This window comes from Pseudochaenichthys georgianus, chromosome 14 (assembly GCF_902827115.2).
Source record: "Pseudochaenichthys georgianus chromosome 14, fPseGeo1.2, whole genome shotgun sequence".
NCBI lineage: Eukaryota > Metazoa > Chordata > Actinopteri > Perciformes > Channichthyidae > Pseudochaenichthys > Pseudochaenichthys georgianus.
Window position 1 is genome coordinate 23515689 of NC_047516.1, and position 23330 is coordinate 23539018.

The 23330-nt window shown below is 42.6% G+C and overlaps 1 protein-coding gene and 1 non-coding gene across 5 annotated transcripts in view; one reads left to right on the forward strand and one right to left on the reverse strand.

The window, feature by feature from the left end:
* Window positions 1-1364: 1364 nt before the first annotated feature.
* trnav-uac (transfer RNA valine (anticodon UAC)) lies at window positions 1365-1437 on the reverse strand. Its single transcript has one exon. It is a non-coding gene; the product is annotated as a tRNA-Val (tRNA).
* A 1857-nt stretch (window positions 1438-3294) lies between these two features.
* The window catches only part of nsd1b (nuclear receptor binding SET domain protein 1b), a 45748-nt gene continuing 25712 nt past the window's right edge, over window positions 3295-23330 (forward strand). Inside the window, exons 1-10 of one of the 4 annotated variants that reach the window (XM_034098503.2) lie at window positions 3295-3588; window positions 5221-6084; window positions 8575-8716; window positions 9449-9621; window positions 9818-15686; window positions 16629-16741; window positions 16898-17150; window positions 18640-18740; window positions 19269-19311; window positions 22053-22267. In XM_034098503.2, the coding sequence (XP_033954394.1) occupies window positions 5560-6084; window positions 8575-8716; window positions 9449-9621; window positions 9818-15686; window positions 16629-16741; window positions 16898-17150; window positions 18640-18740; window positions 19269-19311; window positions 22053-22267 (7434 nt within the window). In that variant the 5' untranslated portion in view covers window positions 3295-3588; window positions 5221-5559. Of the gene's footprint in view, window positions 3589-4196; window positions 4356-4678; window positions 4727-5220; window positions 6085-8574; window positions 8717-9448; window positions 9622-9817; window positions 15687-16628; window positions 16742-16897; window positions 17151-18639; window positions 18741-19268; window positions 19312-22052; window positions 22268-23330 lie in introns of those variants that run through there. The other 3 variants (XM_034098502.2, XM_034098504.2, XM_071205539.1) reach the window with 3 other exon arrangements.

Sequence of the window (23330 nt, forward strand, 5' to 3'; positions counted from 1 at the left end):
AAACTTAATCAGGGTGGTGTAAACGCTTCCTCCCACATATCGTGTGTGTGTGTGTGTGTGTGTGTGTGTGTGTGTGTGTGTGTGTGTGTGTGTGTGTGTGTGTGTGTGTGTGTGTGTGTGTGTGTGTGTGTGTGTGTGTGTGTGTGTGTGTGTGTGTGTGTGTGTGTGTGTCCATTACTGCTCTATAGATCAATTGGAAAGACACCTTTTAAGCTGAACATTATATGTAAAGACAAATCGCAGTTTAAAAATAGAAAAGAATAACTGTGTGTGTGTGTGTGTGTGTGTGTGTGTGTGTGTGTGTGTGTGTGTGTGTGTGTGTGTGTGTGTGTGTGTGTGTGTGTGTGTGTGTGTGTGTGTGTGTGTGTGTGTGTGTGTGTGTGTGTGTGTGTGTGTGTGTGTGTGTGTGTGTGTGTGTGTGTGTCAGTGACCACATTTTTATGTATTTTTTTAGAGTAAGTCAACAAAGAAACATAAGGACAAAAATGTATCTTTTAGGGTGTAGTTCAACCAAAAACAATATAACTTGTAGGACTCACCCCACTTGGCTCTCTCTGATCCAAAAAATGGCACGGAGAGCCCAACATTAAAGTATATCACTTCAAGTTATTTTGTACTACTAATCTATACTTTAATTTGTAGTCAGTCCGCTCTCCTTTACTTCTCTTTGCGAAAAGCATTTTTTCTAGGACCAGAGTGAGCCTGGTAAAGCAAATATATCTACCATGTATATCATTTTACACAAACTTTTGATTTAAGACTTCTTTCCTGATATCCATAATAGTCCCAATTTGATTTCATCAGGAGATATTTTTGCATGAAGTCATTCCTCATTCCATAGAGATATTTTTTTCATTAATTCCTCCATTTCTCTTTCATTACCTCCACCAACTTGGGGTATCAGTGCAGCATGGTAAATGTTACATTTTTGGAGAGGAAACTGCCGTCCAATCTGTAGTCAGAAGAGGTGTGCATTGAGAAGTCTCCAAATGTATTCGACTATCCAAACAAGCACTTCTTCCCAGGTGTACTGGCCCTTTAAGAGAACTGCAACCTCTGTGTCAGAGGAAGAACAAATACTTAATCATCAATTAATAAATACAATTTGGATTAATAGCTTATTTGTGTAGCATTTCCACATCTTCATCAGTTGATTCCTGGATAGCATGTGTCACATTTAAAAATCTATAAATGGATTTGACTTGTATTTCCTATTTATTTGCTAACACGTTTTGAATTGAATAATGTATTTCTATTATGTTTGCTTGTTTCAACTTTAATGGAATGACATATACATACATTTCTCTTGGTTATTTTTACCTATTGATATAATGATTCTCATATCACTGTCCAAACATAAAGACTGATTCCACTGGGGCTCGAACCCAGGACCTTCTGCGTGTAAAGCAGACGTGATAACCACTACACTATAGAACCTCTGGAGAAAGTCGACGGGGTGGAACTGATTCGATAAAAATAAACAACAAATGAGAGATGAGATTGACGTTGACAAGGGGATATCAGTTTTTGTGGGAATGTTGGAAACACTTTTACACCTTGATTTCATGTCCCGTGCTCTGCTGCCCTCTGGTGGATCTGACGAGTCGTCAAATAAATGTGGCGCTTCAACAACACAAAGGCCTCGGCTCGTGATGAGGAGATACTTCACTGAAGTAGCCGCAGAGGCAGTGGAAAAGGTACTGAGCATCAGCACTGTCACTGTCATTCATTCAAATCAGTTCACTTTTACCAGTTCATACCAGAACAGCTGAGTCATATGTTTGGGGGTGGGGGGGTCAACATAGATGTGTCATGATTCTGCAAAGTGTTGTGTGTGGCTTTAGTTAAATAAATGATGTTGTGTTATTTTGCCTGCCATATTTAACACACCGAAAGTAAAGCAGTGTTTCAGGAATCCAGTATATGCCCGGAAGCTGTATATTACCCATCTGTAATAACACATTTACATACCACAGGCACAGCCTGTTAAACAAAAGTGGCCTGATCGTTTCTCACTTACTGATACATATGTTACACAGGGATACATGTACTCAGAGCAGGACGCTGTAAGGGGGTGAAAAGTTAGGATGATTCTAAGGGCCCATGACTGACAGGGGCCACAAGCTGCTGAGGTGCGACTTTGTCTACTGTATATATTTATTATAATTAATTATTTAATTAACCTTTTTTAATTTAATGTTATACTGTCACTTATATGTTTAATGTGTTATTCAATCTAATTATCCTTGTTTGAACTTAATCTGTTCTATCCTGTGTGTTGCCCTTTGTTCTGTTCAGACACCTGAATTAGCCTACTACAGGAATGAATAAAGGTTTCTCTAATCTTTATGTTATCTTGCATGTCTAAGGGGAATTACATTTTTGTAATACTTTGATTTGGAGGATTTGACTCATACAGATGCTTCATCAAACCAAACCTCGGTTAGATGCAGCAGTGGAAAGTCCTGGAGGTGTTGACATGTTGCCTGTAAATGACGGTGAACCCATGGGTGAACCACGTTAATGGCCCTAATGATGGAGGTGGAGATGCGCGCGGCTGCCGGTCGAGGCGCTGTTTAACGAAACTCAGCCTGATAAACCCGCAGCAGGCCCTGCTCCTGTCTGCCCGTCTCTAACCGGTGTGTCTCACTACTTCCAACAAAACATATTCTGTTCGGCTCGAATAGCAAAACGCATCCTGGACATCCGTGTTCTCAGATGAAAATAACCGGGGGATGTTAGATGGGGATATTTTAGCGAGAGGTTTCAGAAAACGTGAAATATTCCCATGCACAGTCATAAAGAGGCTCGTGTCTGTTCGCCTCGTGCTTAACAGTGACCCAGCCCAGCTTCATTCTGCAGTGGAGGAAGTGTTTCTGTGTTGCTCATTTCCGCCGTTTTCCCATATCACACCGCCTCCCGGTGACAAGAGTGAAGTGTGTGTGGGGGGGATTTCTTCTTCACCTGAACCCCCCCTCCCATGTCCCCACTGATATATCGTCTCTAATTATACAAATCTCACAAATCCAATACACCAAAGCACAGCTCCTTCTGCTCGGCCGAGGAGCTGCAGTACTCTCACCCATTCGTTTCTGGGGGAAAAAGACACCGTGTGTTTCCCCCCTTAATTGCACCAAAACCAGTAACCAAAAAACAGCACAGACGACGTTTAAAGTGTCATTTAATGTTTTTAGACGAGCGTTTGTCACACACACACACACGCGCGCGCACACACACACACACACACACACACACACACACACACACACACACACACACACACACACACACACACACACACGAGCCCCTGTTCTTGTCGTGGCACACACGCTCATGAGACAGGGACAGCATGTAGGGAACATGTTCCTGTCAGGACCCAGGACTCAGAAACACCTCCAGGGATCAGGAGAGAGGCTCAGTCCCTCCGTGGCTGGCTGAACTTTATATCGAGCTTGCATTAACACTTTGTGGCCTGCTTTTTTTTCCTCCACTAAAGGCTGGACTGGAGGACTCCATTTTGAAGGGACCGGGTGTGCAGAGACTACACAGCAACTCGTCTCAGGAAAGGAAACCCATCTGTTTTTCCGGGTAGCCTGCTGCACAATTTCTCTGCCTTTCCGACGTGTTAGTGGAGGACATTTTGAATGACTTCCATTTATTTATTTCGTCTTATTTAGTGTGCTGACCAAGTGCGTTTCGAGAGGGTTGGTGGTGTATGAGATGCCAGTTTGTTGGCACAACTTTGGCATGTGACATGTTGGTGATGGCAGCCTGGTTTAGGTTAATAATTGATGCTGGTAATTAAGAAGAGGGGCGGGGCCAGTTTTTAGAGGTGTCATGTGGACGTCTGGTGTGTTTTCTTTTTTATAGGTGGCTGCGAGCTCAGATTTTCTTAGTTTTTATTTCTAGGAAAAACGATTTACGGCCCCTTCTGCTCTCTATGCTGTGGACCGGCTGGGGGGGAGGCAGTGGTGACGCCTGGCAGTGCGCACAGAGAGAGGGGCTGACTTTCAGAGTATGCAGGCAGGAAACAGCCATTCAACAGAGCAGGGATGTATACACGGCGAAATATAAAGTAGTTATCTCAAAGCAGAAGGGGGAGTGTCGCTGCCTGAATCTCTAATTCCAGGGGCCGCTGGACCAGGCTTTAGCGCATGTAGAGAGAAGGAGGGAGGAGGAGGAGGAGGAGGAGGGAGGTGCAGGGGCAGTGAGAGAGTACGTTTCACAGGATCCAGGCCTAGTAGTATTGCCGCTGGGACTCTCCTCATCCGCTTTCACAAAATTGGAAATTGGCACATTTAATGGTCAAAATAAGCGGGTTGAGGGTCATGTGTGCGCTGAACGACAACAGAATGGTAAGATTCTTGCGACGGATCCCGTGTTATTTGGCGTTTTCTCCGTGATTCTGTTGTTTGATGCACACATAGCCTGCATCTGTCGAGGAGGGAAGTGTGTGTGTGTGCGTGTGCGTGCGTGCGTGTGTGTTGGTGAACTTGTTTTGTGTCGTCTCGTGGTATTATGTAGCGTTAAGTGTTTCTCTTCTCGTGCAAGGAAGCCACTGCAAGCAATGATCGACACACACTGACACACATGCAGTGGCACACGCCTATGCACACGCGCGTGCACGAATGGGTCCATTTTAATTCCAGTTGGTGGCTGCAGCCGGCTTGTTTAACGACGGGTAGATGTTATAACGTGACACGCTGTCATTGATCGTCTTTATTCTGTGAGTCCACAGTATGCACGAGTTTACAGGCTGATGACCTTATCGTGTTGATGCCATTTTCATCACATCGCGATCATTTTCCTCAAAGGCTTTCCAGCGGCTGTTGTGATGTTTTGCGCAGAATCTCTTCCAAATAATGTCATAAGGTCGACCCGCTCTTTGTCAGTGAGTCTGTTTACGTTGTATTCCGGTGATCATCATGTGAAGCAGATTGGGTTGTTTTTCACGGATTTCAGGTCAGAGCTGTGTCGCTTTTTCTTCAATATATCTCATCACCAGCTGCCTGGGATAACTTTGATCAAGCTGCGGTGATGTAACCCAGATTGTAGGGATATGCTGAGAAGAAACATGGATGAAGTGTACTTTCTTTGAGGATAATTATAGCATTATAAAATATACCATTAATTAAAACAAATGTCAGTCTAACAAGCTTTAGCAACAATTTTTCTAACAATTTTTTTTGGTATGCTAACAATTCTCTGTTTATGTCACAGGGAGGAACCATGCCAGCATGAGTGGGCCTCACCCAGGCCCTGGCAGGGAGACTCATCAGTCCGGCTGCCCTTTGACCCCCGGGCGCGACCTCGCCGCCTCCAAACACCATGACCACAGGATCGGGTTAAACATGTCTGCTTCCTCCCTCAAGCATGCACCCATGTATGGGTTTACAAAAACGGAGCACTCCTCCTCTTCCTCCTCTTCATCCTACAGTCCTCTCAGGAGGTTGCAGCATCTCACATCCATGGTGAGCCAGCCGGACCTGGTGCTGCCGGTGAGGGAGCCGGAAAGGAGCTGGGAGTGGGGGGGGGAATAAGAAAGAGAGGGGGAAGGAGATGGAGACGGACTCCTGGGCTGACTGCACGAGCGGGGATTATTCTGGCAGCCAGAACACAAGCAGGGAGGAAAACTATTGTGGCTCTTCCTCTGGACCAAAACAACCTGTGGTCCAGAGTAGAAGTCGAGACATACCTGCAGCTCCTGACGTCTCGGAGAAAAAGACAGACGGTCTGTTCTCAGGCCCGCCCAGCCCGGCCTTCTCTCTGGACAGCAACAGCCCCTTTGCTAACGGCTTCCTCCACTTTGAGTCCTCTTTGTTTGAGGATGACGATGAAGAGCAGGAGGCGGTGTCCCCTCTGGACGGAGGCTTGGATAAACACGACAGGCCGGAGAATCTGCTCCCATCCACTCCTGGAAACGTGAATTCAGACTCCAAGGATGCTACCCTGTCCTCAGCCAAGGTGGTGACCCGGTCCCAGTCCTCGGGTCAGCGCCGGAGATACTGGGATGGCTCGGATGACGAGTGGGAGAGCGGCTCCGAGCTGCTCCTGCTGGACGATAGTCCCACAAGGCATTCGATGGCAAGTTTTCCAGTTATTACTCCAATAAACAGATTTTCAGGTTTTATTGTCACACCGCCATCAGGTAGACATTAGTTTTCAACTTGGTGTGACACAACAGGGCAAACTTCACTATAAGTGTATTATGGTATAGTATATACATACATATAGATGGACACAATTTCATATCCAAAAATATGATAAATTGAGGGATGTTTAACTATACACATTGTAAATCTGGCTCAGAAAGGAATACTACTCCGAACTGGAAGTGTTGATCCCTGACTGATTAGGTATAAAATACAAGAACACACTAGCCGCGTTCACACCGCAGTACTTTTCCCACTTTAGTTCCGATATCGTTCAGAAATGTCGCGTTCACACCAAAAAGAGCCGGAACTAAAATGAGTTCATCAGAACCTTTTTACCCCCTTTTCCGTCCCTGCTAGAGAGCAGGGACTTTTGTGGGAGAAAAAGGTTCCTATTTCTGATTGGCTGGGCGGATTGCAAACCACGCCCCGTAAAACTCCCAAAACGTTTTGTGAAGCCGCCATTTTATTATCCTCGCATTAGCATTAGCCCAGCGCACAAACGCAGAGAGACTAACTTATGGCAACACAAAAGAAAACATGGGAGCGGTGGAGATGAGGAGGTGTCGGCGTTCTGGCGATTTACTCGGAAGGCTGCAGTAGAAGCTGCTGGGTGTCCCAGCAGCTTCCACTGAAGCCAGTCCCCAACTCCGGGGACTTCCGACCGGGGACTTCGGGTGGCAGTATACGCCGTGAAGTTGTTTGCGGCCTGCCAGTAAACCCGAAGAAGTGACTTCAGCGGCTTCATTTGCCTAATCCTCCCCCAGGAACTTATTCCGGTGTGAACGCGATCCGTACTTAGTTCATGAGAACTAAAGAGTTCTCATGAACTAAGTTCTCATGAACTAAAGTGGGAAAAGTACTGCGGTGTGAACGCGCCTACTGTCTACTAAAAGACTAGAACTTATTTACCATGTTGCTGGATTACTGTAAATACTGAACACATGCACTGTTTTTCACCAGAATGTCGCTCATTGTGAATAATGTGTGGGCTCAGAGATGTCAGAGCTCCACAAATGTAGCTCGGTCATTGATATATAAATACTCTCTTGCTTATGTTTTACAAAGAACTGAAGGTCAGCTTCTCTAGAGGTTTTCAAACTGTGAGGAGAGCTGAAGGGTGAAACTATGCAAAATGTGAAAGGCACAGGTGTGAACAGAAAGTTAGTTATTGTGGATTGAAAGCTGATTTGGCCTAATCACCTATTGTCAGCAGTATCAGACAGTCGGCTGCAGAGCGGCAGTTCATGGAGGCAATGAAAGTACCTGAAAACCCCTTAGGGCCTGATGGCAAAGATCACACCTCCTCTCCGAGTAATAACTGTGTCAGATTTCAATACAGACATGATAAACATGTTTTTACATTCAGCGTGTCTTAGCTATGCTACGCAAGCATCTTTTCAGCAAATATTCATAAAGCCACTCAGAAAGCATAGACTTTCTTCAGTATCAAAGTAATCAAGTGATGTTTACATTCCCCAAAGCTTTATGGGAAATGTAGTCCAAAAACATAAAGCATAATTATCCCCCAAATAAAAGTTATACAAAGATTATTTATATGACCAAAATAACCATTTAATATAAACTTTATGTGTTGCATATATGGATATGTTTTGTCAGCGCTGAGGCTACCCGCCACAGGATTCATATATTACTGCAAACGACCTGTAACATAATGCTTATTCATTGCCACAAGTTCTGCATTTGTTTCTCCGCCTGTTTTGGGTGCAGATTATTCACACTAAAATGTGGCACTGCTCAGGAGGTGGCACTAAAGCCAAAGCAAAACAACAACAAATAACAACTTGGATGCACCTGTTTTTGTGAATCAATGTTTCGTCAAGTTCCCCAGGATAACAGCTCACAGATCAATCAATGTTAACACAGCATTTTGACTTGTTTGAGTAAGAAAAGCCTTGGTGTTGCTAAAGACATTAGTGATGGCTTTGTCCTATTTAATGCCCCAGTAAGTTATAACTATGTGACAGTGAGCCAGCATGCACAATACCAATGTGACCGGGAGTGTCTAGCGTTGTGTACGTGGTGTTTTGATGGAGAGGCCCACACCAGGATATATATATTTGGCGGCAGCCTCTGTTTATTCTGTAAAATAAGTAAATAACAAAACCATCCGTCAATGGTTAAGTGTCTGCCAGGCCTCCATTGAAACCTAACATGTGTTCTCAATTATGTGTTTGGTTGAAATGAGTAGAACAAAATGTTTTAAAGTAATTTGACTCCTCTCACAAGGAGTGCACAAGGGCCAGATTATTTTGGATGCAATACAGAAAACACAGACAATTAAATGACACAACAAGCGCAACCAACACACCTGTAGCTCTTACTGGGTCAGAACACAAAACAGTATCTAATTTGTATTTGTCTTATTGTAATATTCTGTCTTTATTGTCATGTTGAACAGCAGAACAGCCTCAAGAAAAAGGCTGTGCCATCTCTGAAGTTCTTAGAGGGTGAAGTTATTTGGGCAAAGTTAAACCGAAGACCATGGTGGCCCTGCGAGGTGACCGTTGACCCCGCACAGGGAATCTATCACAAAGTGAAAGGTGGGCCTGAGACATTGTTGACTTCATGTGATTGCCTACAATGTACAAGGATTGTTTTCCTTGTGGTACACTGTGGATTGTTTGGTCGCCTGTATAAAACATCAGCAGCTGTAACATAAACTGATGGGTGATTCAAAATACACAAAAAGGATAACAAGATAGTCTTAGATTATAATTTATGACATACATTGGCATGCCAATTGCCAAGTGGAGGAACCACGATACCAGAAAACATCTAATACAATCCTTAAGTTAGATTTTAAAATATATAATTAAAGTCTCCCATTTTACCTTTTGCTATCAAACACGGAATTTTACTTAATTTAACTCATTTTTCACTATACATTACTTTTTAATCATTTGTCAATCAGTTGCATCTATTGTTGCAAAGACTGATTCATACATTTATTGTTTACTATTTAAGAAAATGGCCAATGGGTTTGACTGATCCCACTGATTTTATAGTTTCTGTACTTGTCTTTGATATTCAATTAAATATCTTGGGCTCTTGCAAACACTCATTGACAATTGCTACCAATTTCTGACTTTTTTTATAGACTGACTATCTCATTGATGCATCAATTAAAATAATAGTTTCTTGCTGTCCTAGTTACGTCAACCTGTACTGTTAGTTTTCTTGCATTTTAAAGCTTCCTTTGCTTAGTTCCTGTTCAGAACAAAGTGGATTTAATCTGAGTATGATGAGATTGAAACTGTTTGTTGTTGTCTTAGAGCCCAGTGACCGGCCCAGTCGGCTCTACCATGTCAGGACCTTTGGGGAGCCTTTGGAGCTAACCTGGGTGGAGGAAAAATCAACTCACAGTTTCCACGGAGGCTTTGAATTCGATCAGCTCCCCCTACTGCGCCGGAAAGGGAAGCAACGGGAGCAGAACTACAAAAACACTGTAAATACTTCTTCTCGGCATGCCCTAATAAAAAGTTGGTCTCAAGCATCATCATTGCTTGGTTATCATCATGTTGGACAACAACAATTATGTTTTCAGACTTGGTCAGGAATAACTAACATTGCAATAAACACATTATTCTTTATACCGCTATGTATGAAAATACTGAGCAGTGTTTGCCTTTATCTTTCCGTAGATTGCAAAGCGTTTACAGGACTCATGGAAATCCAGTGTGGCAGAAGCTGAATTTGTTGTCCAAGCAAGACACCAAATGTCTTCTTCCTTTCCTTCGTTCATAGACGATGACTTTCAAGACAGTTTCTCACCGGAGACAGAGCGCAAGGCCAATCCAACTTTTACTCCCTCCACTTCACCGACCCTTCCTGAGACTTTCTACATGACCAATGGGTCCATTTCACCCCCATTTACAACTCCAGCAAAGCCAAGCACTTTAAATAAATCATCTGGAAAGAAGCAACCAAGTAAATCATCAAAGGACAGTTGTAGTAAACACTCCAAAAAGTCAAAGACATTGCGTAATAGTCCTGACCAATCAGAGAGAGACAATGGAGGGTGCCCATATTCTGACATTGACTCTGTCCCTAAGATTTTGTGTCCTAAGGCACTTGAACGTCAGTCTAAGCTTACTCCAACTCAGCCACTGGTCACAATTGTTAAAGAAGTGAAGAAGCAGCCAGAGATTCAGACTGGTCTTTGGTTCAGTAAATCAGGCAAAGACAGACGACCTAAAACAACCAGTTCAAAGTCGGACCGCACTCTCTTCAGTAAGGTGCCCTGTAAGAAAAAAAACTCATTTGCAGCAAGTAAAAAGTCACTACTTCCTAGTTTCTCCACATCCAGTCAGCAGCTGGCGTTTTCAGACAGGCATAAGACTCCTGGTGAAACAAAACTGTCACCTGCACAGCCAGTACATTTGAAGAGTAAAAACACTGTGATTGCTAACAAGCCGTTTGTAACAACCAGCAGTACCACTTACAAGTCAAGTTTGTCAGACAACCGTAAGACTCTGGAACCGGCTGAATCAAATCTGACAACTGAACAGCCACAACATTTGAAGTGTAAAAACACATTGGTGGCTAATACGTCTTTGGGTACAACTGCGAGTCCCACAGAGCATTCATGGTTTTCAGAAAAGCATAACACTCTGGTACCTGCTGAAACAAATCTACAACATAAACAGCCAGGACATTTTAAGTGTTTTAACACAAAGGTTGCTAATAGGCCTTTTAGTACATATGTCAGTACCAATGACCTATCAGGGTTGTCAGACAAGCAGAGCTCACTGGTCTTTGATAAGTTAGACGTGCCCTTTGATAAGTGTAGATATTCAAAGGATAGAAAGACAGACTGTGATACAATTGAACCTGTTACAGTCTTACCATTGGATCAATTGGGTAGGTCACATGTTAAAAAAAACATAAAACCCAGCCCACTCATTTTCAATGATCAATCAATGTTGAGTGTAAAGACAGTCAGTCAAACTCCACATTCAGACACAATGGCTAATTATAAGGTCCATCCAATCGACAGGATTTCTGACCAAGCAGACGAAAAGCATAGAAAAAAGTTGAGTGTAAAGAAATTTAGCAAAACTCAACACTCAGACCCAATAGCTAGTAACACGGTCCATGTAAATGACAGGATTTCTGACCAATCAGAAGAAAAAGAAAGTGAGAAGTTGAATGTAAAGACATTCAGTGAAACTCAACATTCAGAGACAACAGCTATGGTCCATGTAATCGACAAGGTTTCTGACCAAGCAGAAGAAAAGCAAAGAAAAAAGTTGAGTGTAAAGAAATACAGAAAAACTCAACAGTCAGACCCAATGGCGAGTAAAACAGTCCAAGTAATTGACTGGATTTCTGACCAATCAGAAGAAAAAGAAAGTGAGAAGTTGAATGTAAAGACATTAAGTGAAACTCGACATTCAGAGACAACAGCTAGCAAAAAGGTCCATGTAATCGACAAGATTTCTGACCAAGCAGAAGAAAAGCAAAGAAAAAAGTTGAGTGTAAAGAAATACAGCAACATTCAACAGTCAGACCCAATGGCTAGTAAAACAGTCCAAGTAATTGACTGGATTTCTGACCAATCAGATGAAAAAGAAAGTGAGAAGTTGAATGTAAAAACATTCAGTGACACTCAACATTCAGAGACAACAGCTAGCAAAAAGGTCCATGTAATCGACAAGATTTCTGACCAAGCAGAAGAAAAGCAAAGAAAAAAGTTGAGTGTAAAGAAATACAGCAAAACTCAACAGTCACACCCAATGGCTAGTAAAACAGTCCAAGTAATTGACTGGATTTCTGACCAATCAGAAGAAAAAGAAAGTGAGAAGTTGAATTTAAAGACATTCAGTGAATCTCAACATTCAGAGACAACAGCTATGGTCCATGTAATCGACAAGATTTCTGACCAAGCAGAAGAAAAGCAAAGAAAAAAGTTGAGTGTAAAGAAATACAGCAAAACTCAAGAGTCAGACCCAATGGCTAGTAAAACAGTCCATGAAATGGACAGGATTTGTGTCCAAGCAAAGGAAAAAGAAAGTAAAATGTTGAGTGGAAAGAGAGCCAGTCAAGCTCAACATTCAGACTCAATGGATAATAAAAAGGTCCATGAAATTGACAGGATTTGTGACCAAGCAAAGGAAAAAAGAGATAAAAGGTTGAGTAGAAAAGAAGCCAATCCAACTCAACATTCAGAACCAATGGTTGAAAAAAAGGTCCATGAAATTGACAGCATTTCTGACCAAGCAGAAGAAAAAGAAAGTCAGAAGTTGAGTAAAAAAAAAGCCAATCCAACTCAACATTCAGATACGATGGTCAATAAAAAGGTCCATGAAATTGACAGCAATTCTGACCAAGCAGCAGAAAAAGAAAGTAAAAGGTTGAGTAAAAAAAGAGCACGTCTAACTCTATATTCAGACACGGTGGTCAATAAAAAGGTCCATGAAATTGACAGCATTTCTGACCAAGCAAAGGAAAAAAGAGATAAAAGGTTGAAAAAAAAAGAAGCCAATCCAACTCAACATTCAGAACCAATGGTTGAAAAAAAGGTCCATGAAATTGACAGCATTTCTGACCAAGCAGAAGAAAAAGAAAGTCAGAAGTTGAGTAAAGAAAAAGCCAATCCAACTCAACATTCAGACACGGTGGTCAATAAAAAGGTCCATGAAATTGACAGCAATTCTGACCAAGCAGAAGAAAAAGAAAGTAAAAGGTTGAGTAAAAAAAGAGCACGTCCAACTCAACATTCAAACACAATAGCTGATCAAAACTACACTGTAGTTGACAGAATGTCTGACCAATCAGAAGAAAAACAAAGTAAAACGTTTAGTGTAAAGACAGTCAGACAAAATCCACATTCAGACATGTTGGCTACTAAAAATATCCATGCAATTGACAGGGTTTCTGACCAAAGAGAAGATAAACAAATACAAAAGTTAAGTGTAAAGAGCTTCAGTCGAACTAAACATTCAGACAGAATGTCTGATGAAATAGTCCACGTAGTTGAAAGAATGTCTGACCGATCAGAAGAAATAAAAATTAAGAAGTTGAGTGCAACAAGAGTCAGTCATACTCAACGTTCAGACTTGGTGGCTAGTCAAGAGGTCCAAGCAATTGACAGAGTCTCTGACCAATCAGAAGAAAAAGAAAAAAAAAAGTTGATTGTAAAGAGAGTTAGTCAAACGGAAGATTCAGACTCACTGGCTCATAAAAAGGTCCAAGCAATTGACAGGGTTTCTGACCAAGCAGAAAAGAAAGAAAGAAAGCAGTCGAGTGTAAAGAGAGTTTGTCAAACTGACGATTCAGACACAAAGACTGATTCAAAGGTCCAAGTAATCGACAGGTTTTCGGACCAAGCAGAAGGAAAGGAGGGTAAAAAGTTGAGTGCAACGAGAATCAGTCATTCCCAACATTCAGACTTGGTGGCTAATAAAAAGGTCCAAGCAATTGACAGGGTTTCTGACCAATCAGAAGAAAAAGAAAGAAAGAAGTTGATTGTAAAGAGAGTTAGTCAAACTGACGATTCAGACACAAAGACTGATAAAAAGGTCCAAGTAATCGACAGGGTTTCGGACCAAGCAGAAGGAAAGGAGGTTAAAAAGTTGAGTGCTAAGAAGATCATTCATACTCAACATTCAGAGACAGTGGCTAACAACAAGGTTGAAGTAATCGAAAGGGTTTCTGACATGGCAGAAGAAAATACTTCATCAGCCAGGTTAAATGTCGATGCTTTTGACCCAGTAGCAAGGCTAGAAATGCAAACAAGTCTGCTCTCCAAGTGTAGGCTACCTTTTGTCAAATTAATACGCAAGGACATGAAGGGTAAGAAGTTCCTTAACTCCACTGTGACCCTTAATCCCAATGATCAACCTGGATGTACAAAGAATGAAATACCAGATGCTGAAGTACCTGAAATGTCCTCTAAACAATCAGATTGGGTGAACGGCAAGGCAAGTATCTCCATTGATCGTGCAGTCAGTTCAGAATCCATAAAGATCTCAGTTAAGAAGGTAAAAGCAAGTGGTGGGACAGGTGTCCTCCGTCTCTCGTCAGAATCATTACACGATAAACCTATTATTACATCCAAAGTGGCAAATGTGCTTGATGAGTTGGGCAGTCAAGAATCGGAAAGGGTACCAGTTTTAAATGTAAGCAACATGACTTACTCATTGTCAAACCAATCAGAAGGTAGGAAGACTCTTGCATCCAATGAATCAAGCATGACCACAGACCAGTTAGGCAACTCGGAACAAAAAATGACCTCTGCCAATAGTAGAGCTTTTGATAAAACTCCATCTTCTGTAAAAGCCAAGAAAGTTGTCTCCAAATTAAAGCTGGTTTCAGATGAAGTCAATAGAATCGTACTCCATGAGCAGCCTACACACCTCCCAGCGAGCGGTCGGTTGATGACTCGAGCCCTGAAGGCCATGCAGGAGGCGGAAGAAAGAAAGCGAGAAAAAGTCAGAAAGAAGGCAGAGCAGACAGAACTCTTAAATCCATACAAAACAACTGAGAATGTCGCATGCAACTCTGCATCTAACTCCAAACTGGACTTTTGCACTGAAATTAAAACTCGTACTGACAATGATTGTGATCAGGACACTTCTAGCTGTAGCACTTCCCCTTTGACACGTCCTGATTCAGCTGACTTTGATGTGAAGAGTGAAGATGAAGATCTCTCAATATCCTCAACTCCTCCAATGGACTTCATACCCCTTACTTCTAGGGTAAAGGCAAAGAATGAAGATCAATCCTCTGACATGCAGCACTCGTCGTCTGCACCTTCCTCACCATTTTCTTTTATCAATTCCTTTAAAAACGTTGAGGAGGTATCCTTCCAGTCCCTGACAAATGGGGGTGAAGGTAAACCCATCTCTTTCAAAGCAGACACAAGCTACAAGTTCAGCACTTTTCTCATGATGTTGAAGGACTTGCATGACACTAGAGAGCGAGAGGGGACCCCTTTAGAGCTTGAAATTGGGCCACCAAGTGCACATGTGAAGGAGGAACCTTTAGTGATGCCTGGGGAGGCTACATCCGCAGGCCAAGATCCACAAATTAAACATGATTCAAATTCAAGTCCAGACAAAGTTGAAAACAAACACAATGAGGGGAGCACAAGTCAGACATCCAAGAGGCCCTATAAAAGAAGAATCAGCTCAACTATGGTAAAAAAGAAAGCCAACCGTGAGGTGCCTTGTCGTCCCGCCAGGTCTGGCCCTGGTTTCCCAGGACTGGAGTCATTGCCAACCACAGACTCTTCATCAGGACTCGATTGCTCGTCAAGAGACAAGTCACTGTTTGGCATAGAGACCAGCAGCTGGGAGAGGCACGCTGGAGGAGCTGAAGGAGTAGTTGGGGAGGAGGGTGATCTGTGGAGTAGAGTAACTGAGAATCTACAGAACATGGTGTCTTTGGAGCAGAGGGGATGTGACACTCCGCTGTGTCTGGAACAGCCAAATGGCCTCGTTGCAGATGGTACTGAGACGACCACGAGCTTCATGCGCGACACTGGAGGAAGTGACAAGGCTCCAAAAGGTAATAGTTTATTGTCTGCCCAAAGTAACTTAGCACAATTTGATCCACATATTTGGTGCATTCAAGTGCCGTTAAGACAACAATAAATTGTAGTTATTGTATGTTTCTCAAATCAACAAGCTCAGGACTTTGACCAACTCTTGCCTTTCTTGGTTAAGGTTTTTCCATGTATTTACTCAATTTGTGTAAACTTGGCCCAAAGAAGTTGCTACAACAACATAATGACAGGAAACCACACCAAGAACTCATAGTACTGTGGTTGTTTATAGATAACCAGCCAGGTGTCCATAGCCCCCGCCATTTTACAACATGTCATGTCACTGATGTATTTTCAGATATAGATATAGAATATCTCTGAGAGGGGGGTGTTCATTTGAATTCTTCTTGTGAACAGATTTAACACAACCCATTTTAAGGCAACATTAGACTGTAGGTGTCCAAAGCAACTGTTCTTTGTTTGATTGCTACGTGTTAGCAGTTAGGCTAACTCTCACTCAATAGTGGTGCCAAGGTAGAAGAGCGATAAGATACATGAAAGTCTTCTAATTTATTCTACCGTACTTTTCGGACTATAAAGCGCACCTGCATATAAGCCGCAGCAGCTAAATTGTCCGTCTGTCTTGCTCTCGTTCTGTCTCTCGGTTCCACTTTTACTTTGGCGCGCTACCTGTCTCACTCTTTTCCGGCCTCCAGCTTTTCCTGCTGGAGCCCGCCGCTTAAAGGTGGCGGGCGCGGACCGGTCATAGAGCCCATAGCGTTAAAGGTGGTTAATTTTACCTGTAAAATCCATAGATTTAGGAGGTTCCCTAGTGGCCGCTAGCTGTACAAAAAAATTGGGGGGAAAGTCGCGGCTTATAGTCCGAAAAGTACGGGTACTTCATTTCACACTATAACCAACAAATACAAAAAAATATAGTGTATTTCCTTATATATCTTTTTCAGTTCACAAACGAATAAGAAAACCAAGCAAGAGACTGATTGAATGGACTGAAGAGTATGATCAGATTTTCTCCACCAGGAAGAAAATCAAAAAGCCTCTCCAGTTGATTGGAAAGGTAAAACTCATACAAAGCATGATCTGTTGTAACTTTATAACATATGTTGTTACAATACATAATGCTATGGCATTAAGCCTTCAATATCCCGTCTCGGGCTACACATGAACCTTTTATCAATGAATGACAATTAAATAAAGTTATTTGTTTCTACAGGAAACTCAACCCGTTATGTCCGAACACCCGGGATCTGACAGCAGCTCACAGGACGACCACCCCTCCTTGAATTTGCCTCCTGAGATACAGACGCCACCTCCTGAGGAAATTCCTACAACAACACCGTCTGAACTACAAATTCCCAACACTGAAAACACATCTTCCCAAGATGCACCTGTACTTTCCATCGACACACTAACCCCTCCTCCTGAAGCTGACCATTTGCTGTCAGAAGGCCTCGCCAAAGGCAACGGTGAGTAAGGAAGTGTTTGAGTCTTTTGTCAAAGGGCCTTAACTTTAAGAAGAACATTTGTTGTTAAAGATTCTATCCTGGAAGATTAGGTTTTCCTTTATTGGACCTTAACTGTGCAAACTATGATGCTTAATAATAATAACTTGGATTTATATAGCGCCTTTCAAGAAACCAAAGGACGCTTTATGATAGGATGAGGGGCTGCGGGGGGGACAAAAATGCAAACAACAGGGACGAGAAAATAATGTAGAGGAGAGACAGGCCCGGTTCCAGAACAAAATGACTCAAGGTGCATCTGAGATTAGAGAGGGTGCAGTGCTATTTTTATAAGTGGGGAGTGGACCTAACACCCTCTAGGGGGGTCCTCACCTCCTCTAGGAAGGTCCTCACCTCCTCTAAGGGGATCCGGGGGCATGCTCCCCGAGAAGATTTTTTTTAAATATTGAAGTTAAAAGCATCAATCTGGTGCACTTTGAGAGCAAAATGAAGAGATCTATGTGCTCTTTGCTTGATTCATGCCTTCCCAGTCCCTTATCACGTAGCCTACAAGAGCATGGCGCCAGTTGTTGTGGTGACTTACGACTTACGTGAACCGAAATGTCTACATGCATAGCAGAAGATGGCATCTTTTTTACAGGAATATTCAAGCCAATCTCTGTTTTGAAACCATGAGCTGCAAAATGAGCGCCTCACCCCACTGTACAGGCGAGTTGGGTACTTTTTTAAATATACCTGGGCTGGCTCTGTTTTGCCGAGGTCCTCTGGCACTTGCGGGCCGCTGAGGGGTGGCGGTGTTTGGGGCAACGAAGACGGCTGCGGCTGCTCCGCCTCCGTGGGCGAGGCGAGCAAAGCCGGCGAGTCGGGCGTTAGTGTCCACGATAGTGGCCGCGGGTAACGTAATGTCCCCATGATCTGAACTGTTATTACCTGCAGTAGATGCAGTGTTGCTGCTGGCGATGAGGGCTGGTTGTTTTAACCATTTTCTGATGTCCATCACTGACTGCTGTGTAAGCACCTTGCAGATGACGAATAACGTTACTTACCGTTCAAATTGACCAAATAAATGCAGCAAACAATGTTATTTAACCACAATTACAATTTTTTTTATTTCAACTGAATTATTCTTCTTATTATTTTTATTATTATTATTGTAATTATTATTATTGTAATATTTTTCACTTTTCTTTTTCATTTGTGTTTTCACTTTTAATTTTTTCTTTTTTTCACTTTTCATTTTTCAAATGAGGGTGCATAACGACTCAACTGAGGGTCCAATGCACCCTTATGCACCCCTGTAGAACCGGGCCTGAGGAGAGAGTTAACTGAGGCTAAAGGCCTTGACAAACAGATGTGTTTTGATTGCTTTTTTCAGCGGTCCTGATTTCAAGAGGGAGGGAGTTCCAAAGGGTCTTAAGCTAAAACGATTGCTTAACACTGACTTAAATATTCAACAAAGCATTGAGTCTTCTGTGTTACATTTATTTCACAGGAAGCGCTCCTGTGCTGGAGAGGAAGCGGAAGAGGAAACCCACTCAGAAGATCCTGGAGTACTGTATGGAGGCAGAGGCCTCAACGGGCCCCAAGAAAAAGGTAAATATATATATACAGACAGACAGACAGACAGACAGACACTCAACTCCAGCACCAGACACTTTTTTTTTTACGCTGCTATGGACAGTCTTGCGCTGATGTACATTCTCAAAGATATTGAAGTGACTGTTATTTTTGTATATATTGATTGTTGTGCTTTTATTTAGGTCTTAATGTGTGCGTCTGTATAAATGTGTCTTTTGATTGTGTATATATAGGATATACATATTTGCACAAATATCTTTATATATATTTGTTTTTGTATTCGGGATTGTGGGAAACGGTATTTCGATCTCTCTGTCTGTACCTATGGTCTGTACACACAAACTGACAGATTGACAATAATTTTTACTTTGACATCTGTAATTATTTTATTTTACTGTAGAATTTCAATTGAATGCTACTTTAGACTCATCTAAATCTCAGAGGCAGATATTGTACACTTTAATTCACGTCATGAATTAGGACGTTTTAACGGTGATGTTTTTCTGCTGTCACTTTTACATAAATATGTCTCTCTTGCCACAGGTCAAAACACTGAAGATCAATTCAAATCCTGCTCCTCAGTCAGGTCAGTGAATCTTACAACAGTCTATATTTATACAATAGTGGAATGCATTATAAGCAGGGGTGCACATAACTTTTTTAGTGAGTTACTCAGATGAGTACCAGGAGACAGCGTTTGGTACTCACCCAACACGAAGCGTGCTCCTCCTCAGTGTCTCCTTCACTGTCCTCTATTCACACTTCTTGCATGCTAGATGATGAAGATGCACCTGAGCACCTCCCTGTCTCTTTTTAAGCCTCCGATTTGCTTTCTCCAAAACTTGTTTCCAAAACTGTGAAGTCCTTGCATTTCCTGAGGCCAAGTTGAAGGATCAAATACTAAGAAATTATCACATGACTTGAAGTCATATCTGATTTCAGATGTGGGAAGTTACTAAGTACACTTCTTCAAGTACTGTTCTTATATGATATTTGTACTTTACTTGACTTTGATCTAATTTGTAAAATTAGCTGCACCTTTACCAGCTTTGAGAACACTTTAATGATCAATCATTACAAAACATATCATATATATTATTCTGAAATTGACCAATGACTACTTTTACTTTTGGTACTTTAACTATATTTTGATGATAATACTTTTCTAATTTTACTTGAGTAACATTTTGAATGCAGGACTTTTATTGTAACAGAGTAACACTCTGGTACTTCTACTTTTACTCAAGTACAATACCTGAGTACTTCTCCCACCTCTGTCTGATTTCAAACTCTTCCATTAACACCCTGAGTAAGTTTGTTTTAAATAAAACTGCAGCAGCTTGACCACAGAGCGTGGACGTTGTGATCAGCTGATTTTGCGCAGTTCTCCAGTGTTTGCACAGGGCACAGAATGTGCGGCACAATTCTGTTGTTCATACCGACGTTAACCCTGTCTGTGCACACGGTGAACAACTCTGTCGTCCAGTGATCTAAGCTTCTGCCTCCTGTAAGCTTCACAGGTCCGTCGGTTATAATAATAATAATAATGCATTTTATTTATATAGCGCTTTTCACAACTCAAAGACGCTTTACAGTATGAGGGAGGATAGACAAAAAAGGACAGGCAAACAAGTAAGTATAGTAAAATAAAAAGGCAGTCAAGAGGAAGTTGATTGAGAGGTGGGGGGGGCTTATGGGTAGACAGAGTTGAAAATATGTGTTTTGAGGCGGGGCTGAAAGACTGTGAGGGACTCAGAGTCACGGAGATCTTGGGGGAGGGAATTCCAGAGCCTAGGAGCTGCCACTGAGAAGGCTATGTCCCCAAAGCTGCGGGAATGGATAAGAGTCCGGCTGCGGTGGATCTGAGGGACCGTGGGGGTTGATAAGGAGTGAGAAGGTTTGTGAGATAAGGGGGGGCCAGATGGTGGAGTGCTTTGTAGGTGAGGACCAGAATTTTGTTGTTGATGCGATGGGAGACAGGAAGCCAGTGGAGGTCTTTGAGGACTGGGGTGATGTGATGCCATGATTTGGTATGCGTGAGGAGACGTGTAGCTCCATTTTGAACCCGTTGGAGTCTGTTGAGGGATGTAGTGCTGATGCCGTAAAGAAGTGAGTTGCAGTAGTCAAGACGAGAGGAAATGAAGCCATGGATTAGTCGTTCGGCTGCGGGGCGGGTGAGAGAGGGTAGGATTTTTGCAATATTGCGGAGGTGGAAAAATGAGGTTTTGACTGTTTGGCGGATGTGAGGTTCGAGGGAGAGGGTGGGGTCAAAGATTACGCCAAGGTTGCGTGCCTGATTGGAGGGGGAAACAATGGTGCCATCGATGGTGAGTGTTATGTTAGTGACCTTGCTGAGGGTGGATTTGGAGCAGATTAGGAGGAGTTCTGTTTTGTTGCTGTTCAGTTTGAGGAGGTTATGTTGCATCCAAGTTTTAATAGCTGTCAGACAGGAATCGATGTGGGTAAGGGGTGGGTTATGGAGGGATTTGGTGCTGAGGTAGATCTGAGTGTCATCAGCATAGCAGTGGAAGTCCAGGTTGAAGTGGCGGAGTATCTGACCGAGGGGGAGGATGTAAATGATGAAGAGGAGGGGGCCACGTACTGATCCTTGAGGAACGCCTTGGGTGACTGAAGCTGTGGCAGAGGAGTGGTTGGGGAGGGAGATGAAGTGGGATCGTTCAGTGAGGTAGGACTGGAGTCATCTGAGTGCAATACCTTCAATACCAATGTCCTTGAGTCGGGTGAGCAGGATTTTTTGCAGGGAGCGAAACTTTTTTTTTTTACATGTCTCATAGTTTACTCCATTGACTGTTGACAAGAAACACGTGTAGACGAAATATGTGTTTTGTTTAGATGTTTTGAGGTACGCAAAGGCGCGTAGTGACACAAGTGACGTTACGCAATTCAGATTTTTGCCGCGCATGCGTACCTGCGTACCAGTTATGTGCACCCCTGATTATAAGCATATAATAATCATTTTCATTGTGTGCATTTGTTTTGCTTGAAAATAACTTTAAAATGTTAAAATGAGTCAAACTGAAGCCATGTTTCGCATCGCATCTTCAGATCTGAATTTGCAGACAAGTAAAGATTATTTTAGATTTAAAAATATGATTTTAAATAGCCAAGAATCTAGATAACAAAACAAAGTTTGGGATGGACCTGCTCTGTGTTAACTTTAATAAACAATTCTTTAACCTCAATTTCTGTTTGCTGCTGCATTTGATCAAATCCAATAGTAATTTATTCCAAAACATTGTTTCTTATAATCTTGTATTTTTACCCTGCCTTATTCTATTTTTTTGAACACGTCTTTCTTACTCCCAGATGCTGGACCGCCATCTTTAAAATCAAAGAGTCTGCAGCCCACAGCCTCCAGCTCAACAGAGGTTTCCCCCAGCTCCACCACAGACCCTCCTCCCAAATCTCCTGCCCCCTCCCCTCCAGCACCTCCGTCACCTGAACCCACGCTGGAGGAAACACCGTCAGCAGACATTGATGCTCCTCAAGCCGAGGACAAGAAGGAGGCGACAGAATCAGAGGTCAGCCCTTTTTCCTCTTCTTCTCCTTATGTTTGCAGGAACTGTCACGGCTGGAGGGCCAGGTGCACACGACGATTGCAGACGATTGGTTGAAAACAAAAAAAACATTATTTGCGGAACTAGTCAAAGTCAACTTTATTGTCAATCTTCCAGTTTGTGTGTACAGGCAGATAGATCGAAATACCGTTTCCCACAATCCTGAATATAAAAACAAATGTATATAAAAATATGTGTGCAAATAGAATCAAAGACATATGTTTACACACGGCCAGGCAAACAAAGCTAAACATAAATTGGCTCAGAACAAAATCCTTCCATCAACTTCACATACAGAGCAGAAGTCTCTCCCCAGTGAACACATTCAACTTCGTCAAGGAACTCACAACAAGTGAAAGATGAAAATAACTTAAATACCAGCACGAGTGATCACCAAGATACAGGTGGGGGGAGGGGAGGAAAAACACAGGAGCACCAGGTGAACACAATCAGCCAATCAAACAGGAGGGAAACACAGAGACAGAGGGTGTTTCTCAATGTCGAGGAAGCTTCTTTAGTAGGACATGTCTTCCGAGTCAGGTCCTTCAGAAGCGAGGCAAGAATCCTTCCTAGCCTCGGAAAACGAAGAATGGTGGAACAGGCTAACGGGTGTGCAGGTGTGCGTCATATGCGAGGCCTCGCCTTAAATGGAGCGCGATTTCCGCCAAAGATTTTGGAAATCGGTCCGTGCGCAAAGCATTGTGGGGATTTTAAGACCGCGGAGGATACACATGTGCAGCCTCGAAATTTCCTGCAACGAAGGACGCCGGCCTCGGTAGAATTCCAAGGATCCTGGACATTGGAACAGTCCTTCGGCGGGACTCGATGATGTAGCATCCTTGAAATAGTGGCTCTGGAGGAGCCTTCCTCGACATTGAGAAACACCAAGGAAGTAGAAGCAGACATAATTAGGGGGTGCACACCTTTCAGAATCAAACGGGAAAACACAGACAGATCGTGACAGGAACTGGCAGATGAGAATACAAAATGAGCCCTGATTTATGGATGTAGTAAGTAAACTTCTTTT